This window comes from Eschrichtius robustus, chromosome X (genome assembly GCF_028021215.1).
Source record: "Eschrichtius robustus isolate mEscRob2 chromosome X, mEscRob2.pri, whole genome shotgun sequence".
Taxonomy (NCBI): Eukaryota; Metazoa; Chordata; class Mammalia; order Artiodactyla; family Eschrichtiidae; genus Eschrichtius; species Eschrichtius robustus.
In genome coordinates this window covers 9,366,230-9,384,807 of record NC_090845.1, presented here as the reverse complement: position 1 = coordinate 9,384,807, position 18,578 = coordinate 9,366,230, and the positions used below count along the sequence as shown (strand labels likewise).

Genomic DNA, 18,578 nt, shown 5'->3' with positions numbered 1-18,578 from the left:
TGAACACATAAAGTTTGATGCTGCCCATGTCCTTGCTGCCCATTCTTTAGGAAACAGCCATCCCTCCAATAAGATAATGGAAATGTGCTGGAGATTTCTCTCTGTCTACATGGAGACCTTCTTAAGGAATTTTTGAGATTTATGCACCAAATAAGATCTGTCAGTGCCAAGTGAAACCCTGGTGCAAAACATATGTTAACTCTACTTATTTTAATAAATACGTCCCCTTTTTCAGTCATTCTGATAGTTGGGCCAATCTTTATTACGAGCGTATTTTCTATTGCAGATTTCCTTTGAAAATGACCTGTCCTCAAGGCGCCAATTATAAATATATATGCACCCAACATAGGAGCACCTCAATACATAAGGCAACTGCTAACAGCTATAAAAGAGGAAATCGACAGTAACACAATAATAGTGGGGGACTTTAACACTTCACTTACACCAATGGACAGATCATCCAAAATGAAAATAAATAAGGAAACAGAAGCTTTAAATGACACAATAGACCAGATAGATTTAATTGATTAGCCTGTAGATAGTGATGGGCCTCAGGAAACATGCCCAGGTAGTTCTGTGAGCGCTCAGTGGGAGAGCCCTTTTCTTATGTTCTTCATGCCATAGGTACTGTGCTCGTCAGGTGTTAAATAATGATAGAAAAGTATAGTCTACAGTGAGCTTTGAATTGCAGGAGGTAAAACTACAGCACATTGTGACTTCAAACTCAGCATCCAGTTTTACGATGACCAAATAGTCAGAGATAAATTTTCTAGGGAGAGAATTATCCAAGTTTCTGATCTCACTTTTCCCCTTCCGTTGTTGACTTTACCCAAAGAGAGAACATTGGTCCTACATTAGGACTGACATCAGAGGAAAGGGAAATGTTTATAGCTGGAGACGACCTTAAAGATGAGAAGAGGCTAATGATTTGGATGACTACAACAATGATTGTGACCTCCATCGATTTAAATAGCAAGTTATTGTTTACGAAATGCTATTTCAATCCTATCAATCCTTTATGATAGTTAAAACAAAGATTCCGGTTCTGTGACTTTTGAAAGGCTAAATGAAGGAAAGTGAAACTGAAATACTTGGAATTTTGCCTCCTGATGCAGTTAGGAAACAGAGGAGACAAAGTTTAAACCAAGACCTAGTTTGAAGAGTCTGTTTGTTCAACCTCCCTATTTTTCTAATATTCACTGTTTCTTCTGCTGGCAATACTGGGTTTTAGAATAGTATTACAGTCAGATTGCTCATGGCTGCCACTGTTGACACATGCAAACTAGGGGAATCTACCCAGTGCCAACTGAACACCCATGAACTGGAGTTTATCACCAACTTTCAGCTAAGCGTTTGTTCCTGCTTTCCTGTGGATCTGTCCAAACTCTGATTGTAACTCCTGCGTGTACTGACAACTTGATAATTTAGCATACCCAAAGGTCCATTTTTAAGGAACCATTCACAGTATGACTGTACTCATTATCCTCTGATGTTTATCTTAACGAGTACCTTCTATTGTTAAGCTTTGAATAAAATGGAGGAAATGACAGGGAAGTGCTGGATAGAGTGGAAGAGGGAAGAAGGTAAACCGCACTCTGATAATTATGATGACAACAGTTTCAACTACCACCATTTTTTAACATTTACAATGGGTGAGGACAGGATTGTTTTACATTTGTTATCTCAGTTCATCCTCACACCGTTCCCCTGAGATAGATATTATTCTTTCTATCTTACATATAAGAAAATTGAGGCTTAGAGAGATCAAGATCACACAGGTAGTAAGTGACAGAGGCAGGATTTGACTTCAGTGCTGTGGCGTCCAAAGTGCATGCTCATAAGCACTAAGTGATACTGTATCATAATGGCTGGTCTCTACGTTGTGGTTAATTAGGAATACTTGCAGACCCTCGCCACTCAATGTGTGGCCAATCAGACCAACGGTATCAGTATCACCTGGGAGCCAGTTAAAGATGCAAAATTTCTGTTCCCATCCCAGACTTCCGGAATAGAATCCAAATTTTCAGAACAGCCCCGGGGGATACATTGCACTTTAAAATTTGAAAAGTGCTGGCTTAGACTTTTCCTAGACAATCCCTACTGAACAGTCTGAAGACCCATAGAAACACTTTTATCATCAGGAAGGGGACTGAGAAAGAAAACCAACAGAAACAACTGCAATGTACACGAAAGGTTTCACCTGCTCCTGAAATCCACGTGTAGAATATTACAGAGTGGCTCAAGGGAGCCCAGGGGAATAGTGGATACAGTGTCATTCAAACCAGGACACTTAGGAAAGGGAAAGGGTCACTAGCAATAATGACACTGGGACATTGGGCATAAACTGGAACAGCCCTAAGCAACCTGGGACATATGGTCACCTCAATTATAGCACCTAAGTCTTTATGGTAAGAATCCATGAAAATATTAGGATTCTCTATTCTGTAAAAAGTGAAAGTAGAGAGATGGGAAGTTTCAAGGCTACAGATTTTAAAAGGGTGACAATTACTTGTTTATTAAATGATTTTATTCCACAAATATGTATTAAACCCTTTCCTCCTTTGTCTTTTTTTTTTTTTTTTAAACGTAATCAATGTTATTCTCCTTAAACCACAAAACAGAGCCTTCGGTTGTACAAACATCACTAGTTACAGCCTCGCCAGGAGGTCCCGGCTGGGGAGGGGGCAGTTAGCGTCCAGTGCTCCTGAGGGGACCTCTTTAAAATGCTAACGGCCGGGTTAAAGGACTCGAGGCAAGGGCGGTGGTGGAGGAGGCAGGGCTCCCACCCCAAGTCGCGGGAGGCAGCCCGACCCTCTAGGAGGGCCCCGGGCCCAGGCCCCTGCGCCCCGGCCGCCCGGCGCGGCGGCTGCTGCGCGGGGCCAGCTCCTCGGGGCCCCCGGCGCCCGGAGAAGGCCTGCCCAGAAGCACCATGGCCACCTCTCCATGCTCCTCTGGCACGCCAGGGCTCGGAGATGGTTCCAAGGACCTCGGCTCCTCAGCTAAATCTGGGCACCAGCGTCCCGGGGAGGTGCGGGTCTGGAGGCCGAGGTCTTCCAAGGGGCTGGGTGACGGGGTGGGCGCGGGCGAGGGCGCCGCGGCCCGGCGCTCCGGGGGCCCCGCTGGCTTCGGCCCTCCTGAGACTCGCCGAGGACCATGTGCGCGCGCGGAGGGCGTCCCGCTCCGGAGACTCCATCCCGGCCGCCGTCCACGGCGCGCGCCGCCCGGCCTCCAGGGCGCGCCGCTCCGCCGGGGACAGGGTCCGCTCGGGCGCGGGCCGCTCGGGCTCTGCGCGCGCAGCCGCTCCCGCTGGCGCCGCGCGGCCCCGGCCTTCTCCGTGCGGCGGCGGGGCCCGGCCGGGCCCGGGCGGCTGCTCCTCGGGCTCCTGTCAGGTATTGTCATAGGCTATGGGGCTCCGGAGGTGGACATGATACCACAGAACTTAACAGCATAGGTAATACTGTATCCTTTCAGCTTGACGACAGCAGTATCAGGAAACATGTTACAATAAGAGTTAACCTTAGGGGAGTCATAAATTGAAAGCGTCTTTGTTCTTTTTCAATCTTGTATCTTAAGAAGTGATATAGTCTAACATTTTTTAACTTAGGAATTGTAAAACAATTTTAAACAAATTAATGGAAGGTGAGTCCAAATGTGATAATTAAGGCAAGTCGGGAAGTTGGTGTTGGAGGAGGGCTAAGAATGCTGTTTTAGATGGTAAGAAAATAAACTTGCCCTCTCTAACGTATCACCTGGATCTTCTGGCACATATGGAACCGTGGGCCAAATGGGCCATGCTGGCAATCTGTACACATGTAAGCTTTGGAGTTCATTATCTTTTGTGGGTTTCAGAATGGAGTATTTATCCTAAGAGTTTGTCTACCCTGAGCTGTACCTCATAAATGAGAAGTACAACGTGTGCATCTTTCATGCTGAAAAATAAACAGCAACCTCATCTTTTGTAAACAGTAATGTAATATGCTTAGTGAGATTTACAGATGCATCCGTTTAGATAAACCATAAGAATCCTTTTTTTTCTTCTCCAGAAGCACCACTTTTTTTCTACTTATTTTTTTGAAGTATAGCTAATTTACAATGTCATGTTAGTTTCAAGTGTACAGCAAAGTGACTGAGATCTATCTATCTATCTATATATCTCCTTTTCCAGATTCTTTTCCATTATAGGTTATTGCAGGATATTGAGTATAGTTCCCTGTGCTATACAGTAATCCTTATTAATAATCAGTCCTCATGCAAGACCCATGGACATGTATACTACATAGGAAATTTGTTTTATGACCACCGCGCTTCTCCAGCACCTAGAACTAATTCCAGCACATAGTAGGAAGTCAGTTAAAATTTGCGGGATGAGCAAATGAATCAAATGGCATTTCAGAGATGCTGAAAGAGGAAAGCACTATTCATCGTTCCTATTTTAGTTTTTTTCTCAGAGTGCAGAATTGCTCCAAGGCAGCTCACGTAGATAGTGCCAGATCAGTACAGGAAACCAGGAAGGAGAGGGCAAAGACTGACCTTGTGGCTTTGCCAACTGTCTCTTCTATTCTTGTTTTGTTTCCTTCATTTGGAGAAGCAGATGCGCCTGCCTGATAGGATGGAAGCCTGAAAGCTTCAAGATCTGGAGGTAACAACATCCTGGTCTCTCAAACTTCCTGGGTGAATCATTGGCCAGCCACAACTATAAGATTTATCACTTCCAGAAACCCAGCCCCATCAGTGCTCTTATGAAATGCGCTTATGATCCAGAACAAGTAACAATAATTGGCAAATTATAGGCAGCCATATTGTTTATACATAATACTTCATAAGCTTAAAACAATCTAATTTAAAGCTTGAAATATTCCTTTGTTACAGATAGTTCCATTTGAAAGTACTGGATCAAATTGTCCTGTGGTAAAAGATCTATGAGAAATGAGATTCGAATAAGCAGCACAGGCCCCATTTCAGAGGTAAAGATATATGTCTTCCTATCCAAATCCCATGCAATCATGCTTCCTCAGGGTCCACTCCAAATAGTGTCATCTCACTCTCCTCTAGCTTCAGCTTCTCCTCTACACACTTAATTATCTGCTCATATCAAAACCTTTCCTTGATCAAACCTCTCCTGAAAGCCACCTCTTCTGTTTTTTTATAGCTAAACCTTGCATAAAGGTAGTTTATACTCAAAGCTACTTCACATACTCATCTCTATTCACTCCTCAACCCTCTGCCAGCTGGCTTTCACCCCATCACTCTCTTGGACCTCCTTTTTCTAAGGTTACAGACGACCTCATTACCAGTTCAGGAAGATGAGTCCTTATTGCGTTTAAGCTCTGTGGCCTTTGAATCCAGCTCTGTTTCTCCCTGACAACCTCTTTTCCTCCGTTTTCCACAACTCCTTTATTTCTCCTCCTACCGCCCGAGGCAATACATCGTGATCTCCTTTGCAGGCATCTTTTCCTTCATCTGTTCTTAAGCACCTTTCCATCTCAGCCCTCTTCACTTATCACTGTACACCCATTCCCTTCACCCTGTCTTTTTAAAATTAATTTGTATTGGGGTATAGTTGATTTAAAGTGTTGTGTTAGTTTCAGGTGTATAGCAAAGTGAATCAGTTATACATATACTTATATCCACTCTTTTTTAGATTCTATTCCCATATAGGTCATTACAGAGTATTGAGTAGAGTTCCCTGTGCTATACAGTACACGCTGTTGTTAATTCCATGGATTCTGCTACCATTTACATGGTTTCAGGATCTCTTCTGTCGCAGAGAACAGAGGCATGCCTGGTTATTTCAGATAGCAAAAATTCATTGTAAAGTTACAAGAGAAGGAATGTAAGAGGAGAAAAACATCTTAGCCCTTGGGAGAACTGGAACACCACTCCAGGCAGGACGCAGAAGGAACTCATCACTGTGCAAAATTTGAGTCTTTAGTGATGGTGGACATTTACCAGGCTGTAGACTCAACTTCACCCACTCACTCACTATTTCCGTCTCTCTCTTTCTCTCCCTCCCTTCATCCCTCCCTCCCTCAATCCCCTCTCTCTTTTTTATCCATTTCTTCTCTCTAGTCTCTAATATCTTGACTCTTCTTCTCTTTCCTTCATGGTTTCTGCTCATTTGTGTCATCTTCTGCCTCCTGCTTTCTGCTCTTTGACTACTCATAGTTCCTTGGTATATACACTTTATTCTATAAATTAAAACATTGCTGTAATTTTTATATTTGCCTTCTGGCTGCTTTCAGTGCCTTCTGGAACTAGGTGGAATATATATGTATGTACATGTGTATAAATGAATGAAAGAAGGAGGGAAAGAAGGGAGGAATGCAACTTTGAACCAGATCTACTCATTTTATCTTTGTGTCCTCAGTGGCTGCCATGATATATAATAGTTGCCAGTTATTGAGCACCTACTGTGTATCTGACATTATGTCATTTTTGTATATGTCTGACCTTCACGTGCTCCTAAAAAGAGATGGTATTTTCTCCTTTATAAAAACATGTAAGGAAACTGGGACTCTCAGAGACTAAATCACTGGCTCTGGATCACCGTGCCAGAAATGGTGAAGCCAAGATTTAAAAACTGTTAACGTTTTATAGGAAATATTTGATAACCTGAGTAAATGAATGCAATATGGTTTTCTGCATTCATTTTTAAATAAAACTAGCAGTAACCAAGGTGTATTTTGATAATAGTGATTGAAACAATCACTGTTACTTTGGCCTTTTATTTTATACTGGTTGGTCTTTTATATGTCTAGAATTTTTAGCCTGTGAAAATATAGACCAAGAGGGAGAAACGACTATCTTCGAATTTGGAAAGCCTATTGGACAGGTTGTATGAATTAGAAGGGATTCAGCTGCAAGTAACAGAATGCTCCCTCTCCAACAGAATGAAACAGCAATGAAATTGCAATCTAACATGATAAGAAATCCAGAGTGGCGTGGGATCCTTGTATGGAGTATTAGAGTGGGAGGTCTTTCTTCCTGCAGGCTCTGTCCTGCTTTGTGTGTTAGCTTTGCTCTTAGGCTAGTAGCAAGATTGCTGCATCAGTTCCTAACATCATATTTAGATACAACCGTGACCGCAGGAAGAAGTACAGGCCCCCTCTTCCTTGTCTCCTTCTTAGCAGGAGACTTTCCTAGAAGCTTCTGCATATCTCATTGGCTGAAATTGGGTCACATGCTGTGGCAATGACTGCCGGTTGCTGCCCCTTCTCTCTGCCTACCTGTCACTGCCTCCCATACAGCTAATTGTGACCATGTGACTAAGTCCCCGCCAATGAGGGCTTCCTGTTGGCTGAAGTACAGGTGTCCTGTCCAGAGCCCAAGCAGCCATGTGGGACCCGAGGCAGCAGAGTGAAACGACAGTCAGGTAAGCTCATGGGAGCCTCGGCCCTGATGCCGTTGTAGGGCCCCAGGCTGCCTAACACCTGACTTCTCTTCCCCCAGAGGGAATTATACTTGCATCTTATTTAAAGCCACTGTTATTTTTATTTCTTGCTCTTTTTCTAATTGTTATGCAATGGAACTTAATCTGATATCCATTTCCCTTCTTAAAACAGTCCTGGCAAATGGAATAGTATAACCGCAACTGACTAAAAATATATAATGAGGATCTGTCGTTGGAACCAGGGACTGGTCATCTACCCTTTGTCACACGGGGGAGGGTCGAATAGCCAAACAACATCAGACCTCTGTTAGGAAGCGGGAGGGAGGGGGAAATGACTGTTGGGCCGGCAACTAACAGAGGCTGCTAACCAAGTTAAGTAACTTTCCCAAGGTCATGGCTAGTTATTGGTAGAAGAAAAATTCCAACTCGGGTTGTCTAAAAGCAAGTTCAGTGGACTTATCTTTGCCAGCTGAGTTGAGTTCACAATTTGTCACTGATATTATAAAGGAAATTCATACATATCTGGAATTTGTATGTCATTGATATTATAAAGGAAATTCATACAACATCTGTTACTTTATTAATTCCCTCTTACTAAGATGCAGATGGTTAACAGTTACCTCTGCATTGGTGAGAATTATATACATATATGTAAATGTTACATGCACATGGAAAAATGCCAGGCAGAGCAGACCACCTCAGAGTTATGTACTTGGCCAAGTAGTAATGTGAGAAAAATTTGCCTTGCTAATGTTGTTTGCCTGAGGTAAATATTGAAATAGCATGTATTCCAAGCACGGGACCTGGGCAGAGTGAGGTTCGAGGTGAACTGGGATTGTTTTGAGTGGTGGAAGGAAGGCAACCCTAATGTGTGTTTGTGGGCTTTTTAAAGTTTGGAGCCAGTTTGGAAAATAACCCATGTTGCACCATGCATGTGGCTTTCCTTGTCAACACCATCCTGCTGCTGACCCTAGAAGTCTCACTTCCCTTAACATACTTAACATCCATTTGGGGATAAGGCATAGCACTTGGATTTTAAGGGTGATGGCCTCGTTAGCAATTTGTGGAACTCAGTAGCCATCTCAAAAAATCAAAGCCACTAGGAATGACACTGCTCGAAAATCTTGTACCTCAACTTTATTTTATATGGTTTTTTCTTCTTGTTTTACGAGGGCCTTCAAAGTGAAGTATCAGAGGGGATGTATTTGTATATTTCTCTTAGTCAACTAAAAAGGTGGAAAAAACATTTTGTGTTTGTGGATGGTATTTGTATAAGATTCAAAGGCACATTTTATCTGTGTGACTGATAGATGATAAATTGCTAATGGTCTTTGATCCCATTTTACAAAATGGATTTTACAAAATGATTTCACTGATGCTGAAGGAGGCAGGAGAAAGAAGGCAAATCTGGAGTCTATAATATCCTTGGAGAGCACCTTCTTAGAAGACAGGGGAAGGAATATTTTTTTAAAGTGTGAAGCAATACAGTGCACGGTTACAGTGTTTAATACGCTTATGCTAAGGTGGTTAGGAATTTTGAATGCACTGAAATATGGTGATAGGAGGTTTGGTACTGATACACATTTTGAACAAGCCTTTTATTAATAAAGGTTAAATGAGATTTGGAGGTTATATGGACAATACTTATGAGCAAGACCGTTTGGTTACCTTTAACCTTCCTTTAAGAGACATTTACAGGATTAATTTGTTAATTATAAATAAGTCCCTCTTACTTTCTAATTGTTTCTTCTTCTTTTATTCTGAGTGATTATGTGTTCCTGAATATTTTAAAGCAAGGTTGCATATAAAAAGTTTTTTCTCACATCACTAATTCAGATTGGTCCATTTGTATTATTAATCAATGGAGAATTTACCCATTCTGTTATATACAGAATTTTTCTAAATTAAGATGAATTTATTTTTAGGAAGATAAATACCTAGGATTTAATTTTGACTTTCTGCAGGACTTTGCATTAAACTGTTGCTAGACATGAATGGGTGACCTTTATGATGATAAAATAGAATGAAATATCCAAAACTGATTTTTCTCTTATAAAAAGGCAATAGAGTTACTAAATTGTAGGAGAATTTACAGAATTGAGATCATTCATGGCTATCTGAGGAAAATAATTAAGATATAGTTAAGAATGGAGTTATCATATGACCTAGAAATTCCACTCCTGGATGTCTTCCTAAGAGAAATAAAAACCTATGTCCATACAGAAACACGTATATGAATGTTCATAGCAGCATTATTTATAATAGCCCAAAAGAGGAAAGAATCCAAATGTCCATCAACTGATGAATGGATAAGTGAATGTGATATATGCATATAATAGAATATTATTCAGCCACTAAAAGGAATGATAAATGCTACAACATGGATGAAACTTGAAAACATTATGCTAAGCATAGAATCCAGACACAAAAGCCCCGTACTGTATGATTGCATTTTATATGAAATACCTAGAATAGGCAAATCCATAGAGAAAGAAAGCAAATTCATGGTTGCCAGGGACGGGGGGAGATTGGAATGGGGAGTAAGTGTTAATTGGGTATGGGTTTCTTTTTGGGGTGATGAAAATGTTCTAAAATTGATTGTGGTGATGGTTGCACGAGTCTACAAATATACCAAAACCCATTAGATTGCACACTTTGGTGACTTTTATGGTATGTGAATTGTCTCAATTTTTTAAGAAGTCATAGTGAAGACCCAAGTTTGAGAAAAAGCAGACCTGGTTGGTATTTCTAGCTCCTCTGTCCACATAGCAGATATTTATTAAGCAAATCACTATGTCCCTAGGTCACTGCTGGTCATGACTTGTAGGATGCCCAGTGTAATCCCTGGGCTTTAAGTGACTTCTTAGCACAGAGGAGAGATGCTGTGTGTCATTCAGGCAGTCCTGTGCAGCTAGCCAGAGAGACCCCATATCTGAAAATGCTACCACTTTGGGGGAAGAAAGGAGAAAAAATACTACAGCTATTTGAATGCAATGGATAGAATTAGAAGTCTGATCAACTAACCAAAAGACACATCAGACTTGGAAACCAATAAAGACATGAGCCAAATCATGAGAGTGTAGGGTGCAGATTTCTTTAACTCTATCCCTCATCTAACTTGAAAAGAGAATTTCCCACCGACTGAATGGGAGAAAAGCCAGGAATCCTGTGAATCAGAGCCCCTTGGATTTCATCCATCCCCAGTGCTCTGGGAGTGATTACGTCCAGTGACGAACTGATGTCTGTAAAGAATGATGCATTGTGTATGTATCTGTCATTTTGATATTAATTATAAAAGGTGACTAAAAGAAAATGACTTCCCAATTCAGTGCAGTTTGGGGGTGGGTCATAAGCACAACACCACTGCAATTAAAATCCACAGTGAAATACTCAGAGACAGCAGGAGGGAAAGTGGTGGCATTCTCAGTTGACCTGAACTATCATCTACTGGCAGGTAATATAGCTGTGATGAAATTCCCCAGCAAAAAAAGGTGAAAACGAATTCATTAGAGGCACAGTCTCAGTACTAAGCGCACTACCAACATAGCAACGAAGAGGCACTGGGGATATTTGAAGACATACTCCCTCTAGCAAATATGCCCTGCAATAATGTTTTAAACTTGTTTAACGCTGTAGCATCATTTTCCTCATTTCTGGGTCAAGGCAACGTGAATATTTTGTTATTTAATTATGTGATAAATTCTCAATTTGTTTTGGTATAATTTAACTATATAGGGATTAGATGGATGTAAATCTTCTAGAAAGTTTTATTAGATATTAAAATGTACACATATTAAAATATATATGCTATATATCTTAGAATATTATATCAAATAATTATATTAAATCATTACAGTATTGAAGCACAGTCTAGCAAAATTCATTAATGTCCCACCAGACATAGAAAAGTATAACAATGTTTTTCAAAAGACAAAAAAATTAGCATTCATGAAAGTATTTAAGAAAAAAACCCCATATTGACACTATGTTATTTTGCCACAAAGCAGCCAAAACCATTTTTATCATTCTGACGTCAAAATACTTCCAAGCAGGTTGGAGTCATGTACGCTAGTGAAAGCAGTCAAACAAACGGCTGCTTTGCCAAACTAGAGTTTCCACTGTTGGCTAATTATTCCTCATTCTTTAACCTGAATCCCTTGGAGAAAAAGTAGAAGGTTAACCAAGCAGCAAGTGGTTGGTGAGCACCTGCCATGTACCTAGTACCTAAAGTGTTGTAGGGAACGTGAAAAAACATAAGGCATCATTCCGTTCTTCAGAGGGCATGGATTAGCCCATAGGATGCTGGCAAAACTGCCTTCCACTCAGTTGTCTTCAGCATAGGACCAGCCTTAAACAAAATTCTAAAGTTTGGTTCAGGCCTTTATTAATTAACATGAATCCATTTATCATGGAGACTACACCACCCTGCTACACACCTCAGCCACCCAAAGCCATCAATAAACTTCTCTCTCATTGCTAAGCCTCCCCTTATCCCTTAATGAACCCCTGCTTCTTCTTCATATATTTCCCTGAAACAGTGTAGGAGAATTGAATCACAGTGGTGGGACCTCAGAGGTCATGTATTTGGCCTCTCACCCAAAGCAGGAGTCCTTTTTCTCCGTATTGGGAATGGATGACCAAATGGTTATCTGCATGAACCTCTGAGTGTTAATGAGTCCTCTTCCCCCTAAGTCACTTATCCTTGGGTAAATGTTTTCTTTAGAAAGAGTCTCCTTGGGAAAGGCCCAGACCTACTCCTTGGAATTCGCATTCAGTCATTTCAAATCTGCTCTGTTGAAAGATAGGCCAGATCTACTACTGAATCCACCTGGTGGCCACTCAGATATTTTAAGTCAGCATTTCTCATACCCCACAGTCTCTGCCACTCCAGACTAAACAGCCTCGATTCCTCTTGTGGACTTCAAAGGTTTATTAAATGATGGTATATCCAGAGCCTTCCCTTCCCCATCCACACTGCTCCCTTCAGGGCTTGCTGGATGGGTCAATATCTTTCAAAGGTGTGGCCTCCAGAACAGAGTTTGATGCTCCAGGGGTGCTTTGACCTGGGTGGAGTTCATTGCATTATCGTTTTTATCAAGTTGGATTCTAAAGTTCTTTTCATGCTGCCCAAGTTTCCATTACCTCGTTTAGCACTTTTGTCAGACTTCATTTGAGCTTAGTGGACAGTCTAAGAGCTCTACCTCTTCCTCAAATTGCTTCTCTATCTCACATTAATTTTGTTACAATTTAAAAGCAAACCTCTCTAATTTTTTGAATCTTTTTATTTTAGTCTCCTTCTAAACTTTTGATCTAATTAAATTATTATATGTAAGTTTAAACTATATTTTAAAACTCGAATTCTCTCTCCTATTGTCTATTCTTCCTAGCTTAGTGTCACCTACAAACTTGATAAGCATGACTTATACCTTTATGTAAGTTTTTGATGAAGATGTTGAGACAGGTGGGACCAAGTGCCTGCCATTGTAGCTTTGCCCTCTTTGTTAAGTAGTACCTGATATTCATAGTTCTTAAGTCTATCTGAATGTATAACCATTTCTGCTACACTTTATATCTGGTAAGTTTCCAGAAAAATTTGTCCAGTACTTTACTGCAATTGGTCATTTACCTAGACCTTTTGGGGTCAGGCTCCATGGTAATGGGAGAAAAGTGTGTTGATGGTCTGTGGGGCAAACATATTGAGGCTGATACACTATTGGGGCATCCCTGTATATAAAGGAACTATATATTACTGTGTTTACCTTTGAGTTTACTCTACCATAGAGCACATTCCTTTCTTAACTAAAATTCTGTAATTAATAGTCATCATTTCACAAGAAACGATGATGATGGTGGTGGTGGTGGAGGTCATGATGATAGTGATGATAGTGATGGTAGTGGTGGTGGTGATAATGATGGTGATGATGGTTATAATGATAGTGATGATGATGATGGTAGTGGTGGTGGTGATAATGATGGTGATGATGGTTATAGTGATAGTGATGATGATGATGATGATGGTGATGGTGGTGGTAGTGGTGGCTCCTTCTAGATGCCAGGCTCTGTCTTAAACACTTTACAGTTATTATCTTATTTAATCATCACAACAATCTTGTGGGCTAGGTGTTGTACACTGACCCTAACCAGTATGGACATTCACCACTATTAGATTCTCTTTGGTAGATAACGGAAACCACTAAAGAAGTGTGAGATGGTAAAGATTACCTACTGCTCCAGCATTATCACTATCAGCTTTTATGAAAGACCAAATTCTCCCATATATATATAACCATGTATTAGCCAGTTGGCACCACAGATCCAACCTGTTTTGTTACCTTGACAACAACAATAAAAATGGTAGGTGCTCTGTCCTTTCAGGTATTCTGAGCATCTCTTTGCATGAAAAGTTTACCTGATGCAGCCACAAAAGATGACTGTCTCATTAGAAATCCTAGGCACTTCACTGGAGAGGGTGCGCCACTTTATGGGCACACCCTCCTCGATGATGAGGCCAAGGAGGGTGACCAGAAAAGTGCCGAAAGGAAGTGGAACCATCAGGGAAGAGGGAATGGAAATGTGGGGTGAGGGGGCCACTTGCCACATATTCAAACTCATCCTACACTGGGTATGATCAACTATCAAGAAATAGGTGTGGCCCTTGGGACAACTTAGCCCAGGTTGACATATCTGCCATCCATTTTTTTTTTTTAGTATAGCGTAAGCATTACTGTTGCCTGAGACAGATTGCTTCTGGTCAAACGAGGACACCCCAGCACATGCATCGACACTTCTAAGCACTGGTCAAGTTGGGTAAATTCCCTGAAAAGAGGGAGTTTAGTTCTCAGAGTGACTTGAAATTAGAACTTTTTTCCCCATTGTTTTTATTTTAAAATACTTTTGCCTGGGAGAAAGCACTGTGTGGAATTAATACCTTCTTCTGTCTCCACTACACCGTGCAGGTTAACCTAACTTGGATGCAGAAATTCTTTCTTGACGTCTTTCCAGGTGCCTTAAGAGAACGCTTTTTTTGGGGGGCTTACCTCTGTGTATTGATCAGACTGAATAGCCCAAGGAGCTGTGGCTACCCTGGAGGGCAGATTTTTGTTGAAATTTGTGCAGTGGTGCAAAGGATCATGCTTTTCACAACCGAAGCAGATGTGCATACTTGTAACTTACCTTCAGTTTGGAAACATGTTAGTTAGTGAGGCAGTAATTTCTATCAATAATTAGCTACCCACAGGTGGATGTAGAACTGAGTATGCTTGAACTCATTAATACACTTTGAAGGCATTTTTCAAGTGGGTTAAGATCCACATTGTATGAAAAAAAATAGTCTGTATACATATACACAGTATATATACGTCAATCTGGGTAAACATAGGATGTATACGTAGTGTAAAGTATACATGTGTATGCTTTTAATGAATTTATTTATTTATTTTTGGCTGCGTTAGGTCTTTGTTGCTGTGCGTGGGCTTTCTCTAGTTGTGGCGCACGGGCTTAGTTGCTCTGCGGCATGTGGGATCTTCCTGGACCAGGGATCAAACCTGTGTCCCCTGCATTGGCAGGCAGATTCTTAACCACTGCACCACCAGGGAAGTCCCTACGTATGTATTGATATATTGATATTTTATATGCCAACTTGAAAGATCATTCTCAGGCATTTATTTTAAGAAATAAACCTAAATCTGCTCTTACTTCATTTCAGATTCTCCATGGGTGCTAGAATATTTTATCCTTTGGATGGTTAAGTAAGAAAGATATAACACCTAAGCTGAAATGTCATTTATGGCTCTCTACTGGAGAATTAAGGGAGCTTATTCAGGTGTGCTGAAATCTCTCTCCTGGTCCCCTCCCTGGAAGACAAGTCACTATAGTGAGCCTGGTCCTTGTCTGCCCTTGCCCTTTAATTAACGACTCTGATCAAGTGACTTAAGAAGATATCAGATTTGGAAGACCCTCTGCTCTTTCATACACTACTCTGGTCTCCAGTGGTTCCTGTGCTGTCTTTAAGTAAATAATAAAGGCCTTGGCTTCCTTTGCTTCATAAACTGAGGGTATACAGGATGTACCTGCTTCAGCATGACCATTGCTTCATTTGGACTGGTTAACCGTGTGTGTTTTTAAGGCACGTAGGCTGTGACTATCCTTCGTTTCCTAGCAGATTACAATCTGCTAGTGTAATCATCCGACATCTCATCTGTTGTCTTGTTAGCTCTGTGTGTGTGTGTGTGTGTGTGTGTGTGTGTGTGTGTGTGGAACTATTTGAAATTGTAATTCATCAACTTGTACCAAATTCTCTTTGCCATTGGTGAGAGCAGTATCCTTTGCACGAGTAAGTTTCACTAATTTAAGAGGACTACTGTGCAATAGTGAGTTTCTCAGTTGATTTGAGCATGATGTTACTTAGGTCCCAGGTCTAACCTTGATTACGATTCTTTCACTTCCTGTCCCATGGCTGAGCATCTCCATACTTTGACTGTTTGTCCCACAGTTGTCTTTTGGGCTTGGGAGAGCCAGTTGAGAATATGGATGAACAAGTACAAACCAATCCCCAGAGCAAAAGAACAACCTTTAGAGTACAGAGCTCAAGCCTTGGTTATGGTTCATCTTTTCCCCAAGAAAAGACAAAGACGTTTCTGTATCGATGAAAACATATTTGTATGGAGCATTGTATGGCGGAGTGTGTGTATGTGTGCATGTATGTAATGTGTCTATATGGACGTATGTGTGTGTATGTGTGTGTGTCAGGGAAGGGGTAGATCTGTTGTCATATGAATGATGACAGCAGAAATACCCATTAGTTACCGTGGAGCAGGTCATGTGCTGAGTGTTGGACCTGCCGCATGTTTATTTGTGCAAGGGTTTACTATAATGATCACCCAAGCACTTCCAGAAGGAGAAGGTGAGGAGCGATTTGTCAGTGCCTAAGGGTCTCCCAGCGTGTGGTCTACAACTGTGTTTGTCAGTGAGTTGTTTGGGCCTCGGCAGGAATTTTCCCACAGAAAGGATGTTCTAACTGGCAGGCTCCCAGGACCGCCTACAAATCCATTTAACCATAACGGAGCTGACGAGCACTGTCAGGGCTGGAGTTGGTTTCCAAATGGGAAGTCAGCCTAGTATTAATAGCACAGTTCCAGCTGCACTTTGGGTCCAGCGGACTTCTGATGGACCGGCCTGGGAACCGAGGCACTCTTTGTAACATTTATAGGAAATGGATTCCTTGGTGAGCATGGTGGGAAGGGAGTACTGTGGTGGCATGAGAATCACGGCTACCCATTTCCCCCTTCTTTGATCACCACCACCGTCGGTGTCCGGCAGGAAGAGACTAAGGTGAATCCTAGGGGAATTGTTCTCCCACCTTCAAGCTGGGGAGAGCCTGCCCTGGAACCCGTCCGCTCGCTTGGCTTGGCTGGTCCCATGTACAGGATATTTGTAAGTTGGGCGTGTCTAGGTCACCTGTATTTAATTGTGTGATACAGATGTTTAGTTTAACATAGTAGCTGTTTATCCAGGTAAAATTACATTAGAATTTAAGGTTTATTTTTACTTTAAAAACTTTTTATTCATTTTGACTGATTTCAGCCCTGATTATGTTCTTGTGCTTCTTTAATGGGTTAAAGGCATTATTTTTATGCAAATGGAAAGGGTGTGTACGGTTGCAGTAAAACATTCCGTTTTCTGGTTGTTATTAGGAGGAAATGAGAGAAGTGGGTGGGGCAGTGTGGCGTGTTTGTGTTTGTGTGTGTGTGTGTGTGTGTGTGTGTGTGTGAGTGATTTGAATTTGACCAAAGTTATGTAATTTGAATATGACCCAAAGGTGTGTTGTTCAAACCAACATATGCTTTAAGATATCAAAGATTGTGTTTGTACTCAAGAGAGTTCTTTTTCACTAGTGTATTTGGAAGTATTTCAGGCCATTTTTTAAAGCAGAAGTTATAGACCTAAAAGATTTTTCTCCCCTGGGAGCTCTTTGAATATATAAAAAGTTTTTAAGGATTTTTAAAGGCTAGATGGTAGCAAGTAAATTATTTTCTGCTCATCCTAAGTAAATATCTCTGTGATGTAGGTGCTTCATCAGAGTTATCTTATGAGGTGCATATGACCCAAAGGGAAAAGAATTTGTGTAGTAACTTGATTTTCTTCCTTTTTTATGATTCACAAGTTGTCAAATTCATCCTGTTTGGGGCATTATAAATGTGGGAACTTGCAAATGAGTAACAAATTTACGGTGTAAATCAACTGAAATGTATATGAAGTCCTGCTGGATTCTTAGGAGGTCTCTTGGTGTTTCTGAGTGAGAAGTGTTTCACACTTCTCTTTTCTAGGATTCTGTTTCAGGACACAGTCATAAATGCAAAAGGAAGATTTCAGCACCCGATTACATTCATCTTTATAATTTTGGGCCCCTTCAGCCCCTCCCAAACATTGGAAAACTATCTGGAGTTGGAATTGCTGAGACAAGGAAAACTTTTCTTCCAGAGGGTTTTTTAAGGAAAAATTATACTTTAAGGTTATGAGTATAGAATTACAACACAGACAATTCATAATACTTAATAAGCCTCTCTAGATCAATCTAGAATATCTCTAAAATGTCTGTTTCACCCAGCCCCATAATTACATACTTGGGGAAGTAAAATTGAGTGTACAGAGTTTTCTGAGTGGCAGATCTATTTGGAATCATTCTAGCCCAATTGTTCATTTTGTAGGAAAGGGAACTGGAGACCAGAGGGATTTAGGGACTTGAATAAGGCTGCTGGTAGTGAGGGCAGATGTAGGAGTGTGATGGCAAGCAACAGTGAGAATGTCTGTCACCTATTAAAGGCCCTCTATTCCCTGGGTTTACTTACATCTTTTCTTTTCACCCTCAGAACAATTTTGCAAGGCATGGATCATATTCCAGTTTTTAAAATGACAAAACTGAAACGTAGGAGGTTCTCTAACTACTCAAGGTCAATAGGCATTAGGAGGCAGAGCAAGAATTCAAATGCACACCCCCTGATTCTGAAGGTCTGGCGTCTCCTGACTTGAGCTGTTTTCCACTGTACCAGGTTGGCTCCCAGGCCTTAGTATAGCCTAAAATCCAAGCAGCATTCCTTTGTGATACATGTTTACAGGCATAACTCATCTTATTGTGCTTCATTTTAGCACACTTCACAGATAATGCATTTTTTGCAAACTGAAGTGTGGC

At 41.1% G+C, this 18,578-nt stretch overlaps 1 protein-coding gene across 7 annotated transcripts in view; it reads left to right on the top strand.

Moving 5' to 3' along the window:
• ARHGAP6 (Rho GTPase activating protein 6) overlaps positions 1-18,578 on the top strand; it is a 489,264-nt gene that overhangs the window by 274,936 nt on the left and 195,750 nt on the right. Inside the window, exons 1-3 of one of the 7 annotated variants that reach the window (XM_068534006.1) lie at positions 3,342-3,451; positions 4,589-4,639; positions 4,870-4,964. The exons of 2 other annotated variants lie outside the window; for them this stretch is intronic. In XM_068534006.1, the coding sequence (XP_068390107.1) occupies positions 4,920-4,964 (45 nt within the window). In that variant the 5' untranslated portion in view covers positions 3,342-3,451; positions 4,589-4,639; positions 4,870-4,919. Of the gene's footprint in view, positions 1-3,341; positions 3,460-4,588; positions 4,640-4,869; positions 4,965-7,335; positions 7,373-18,578 lie in introns of those variants that run through there. 4 more of the 7 variants (XM_068534005.1, XM_068534007.1, XM_068534009.1 and 1 more) reach the window with 4 other exon arrangements.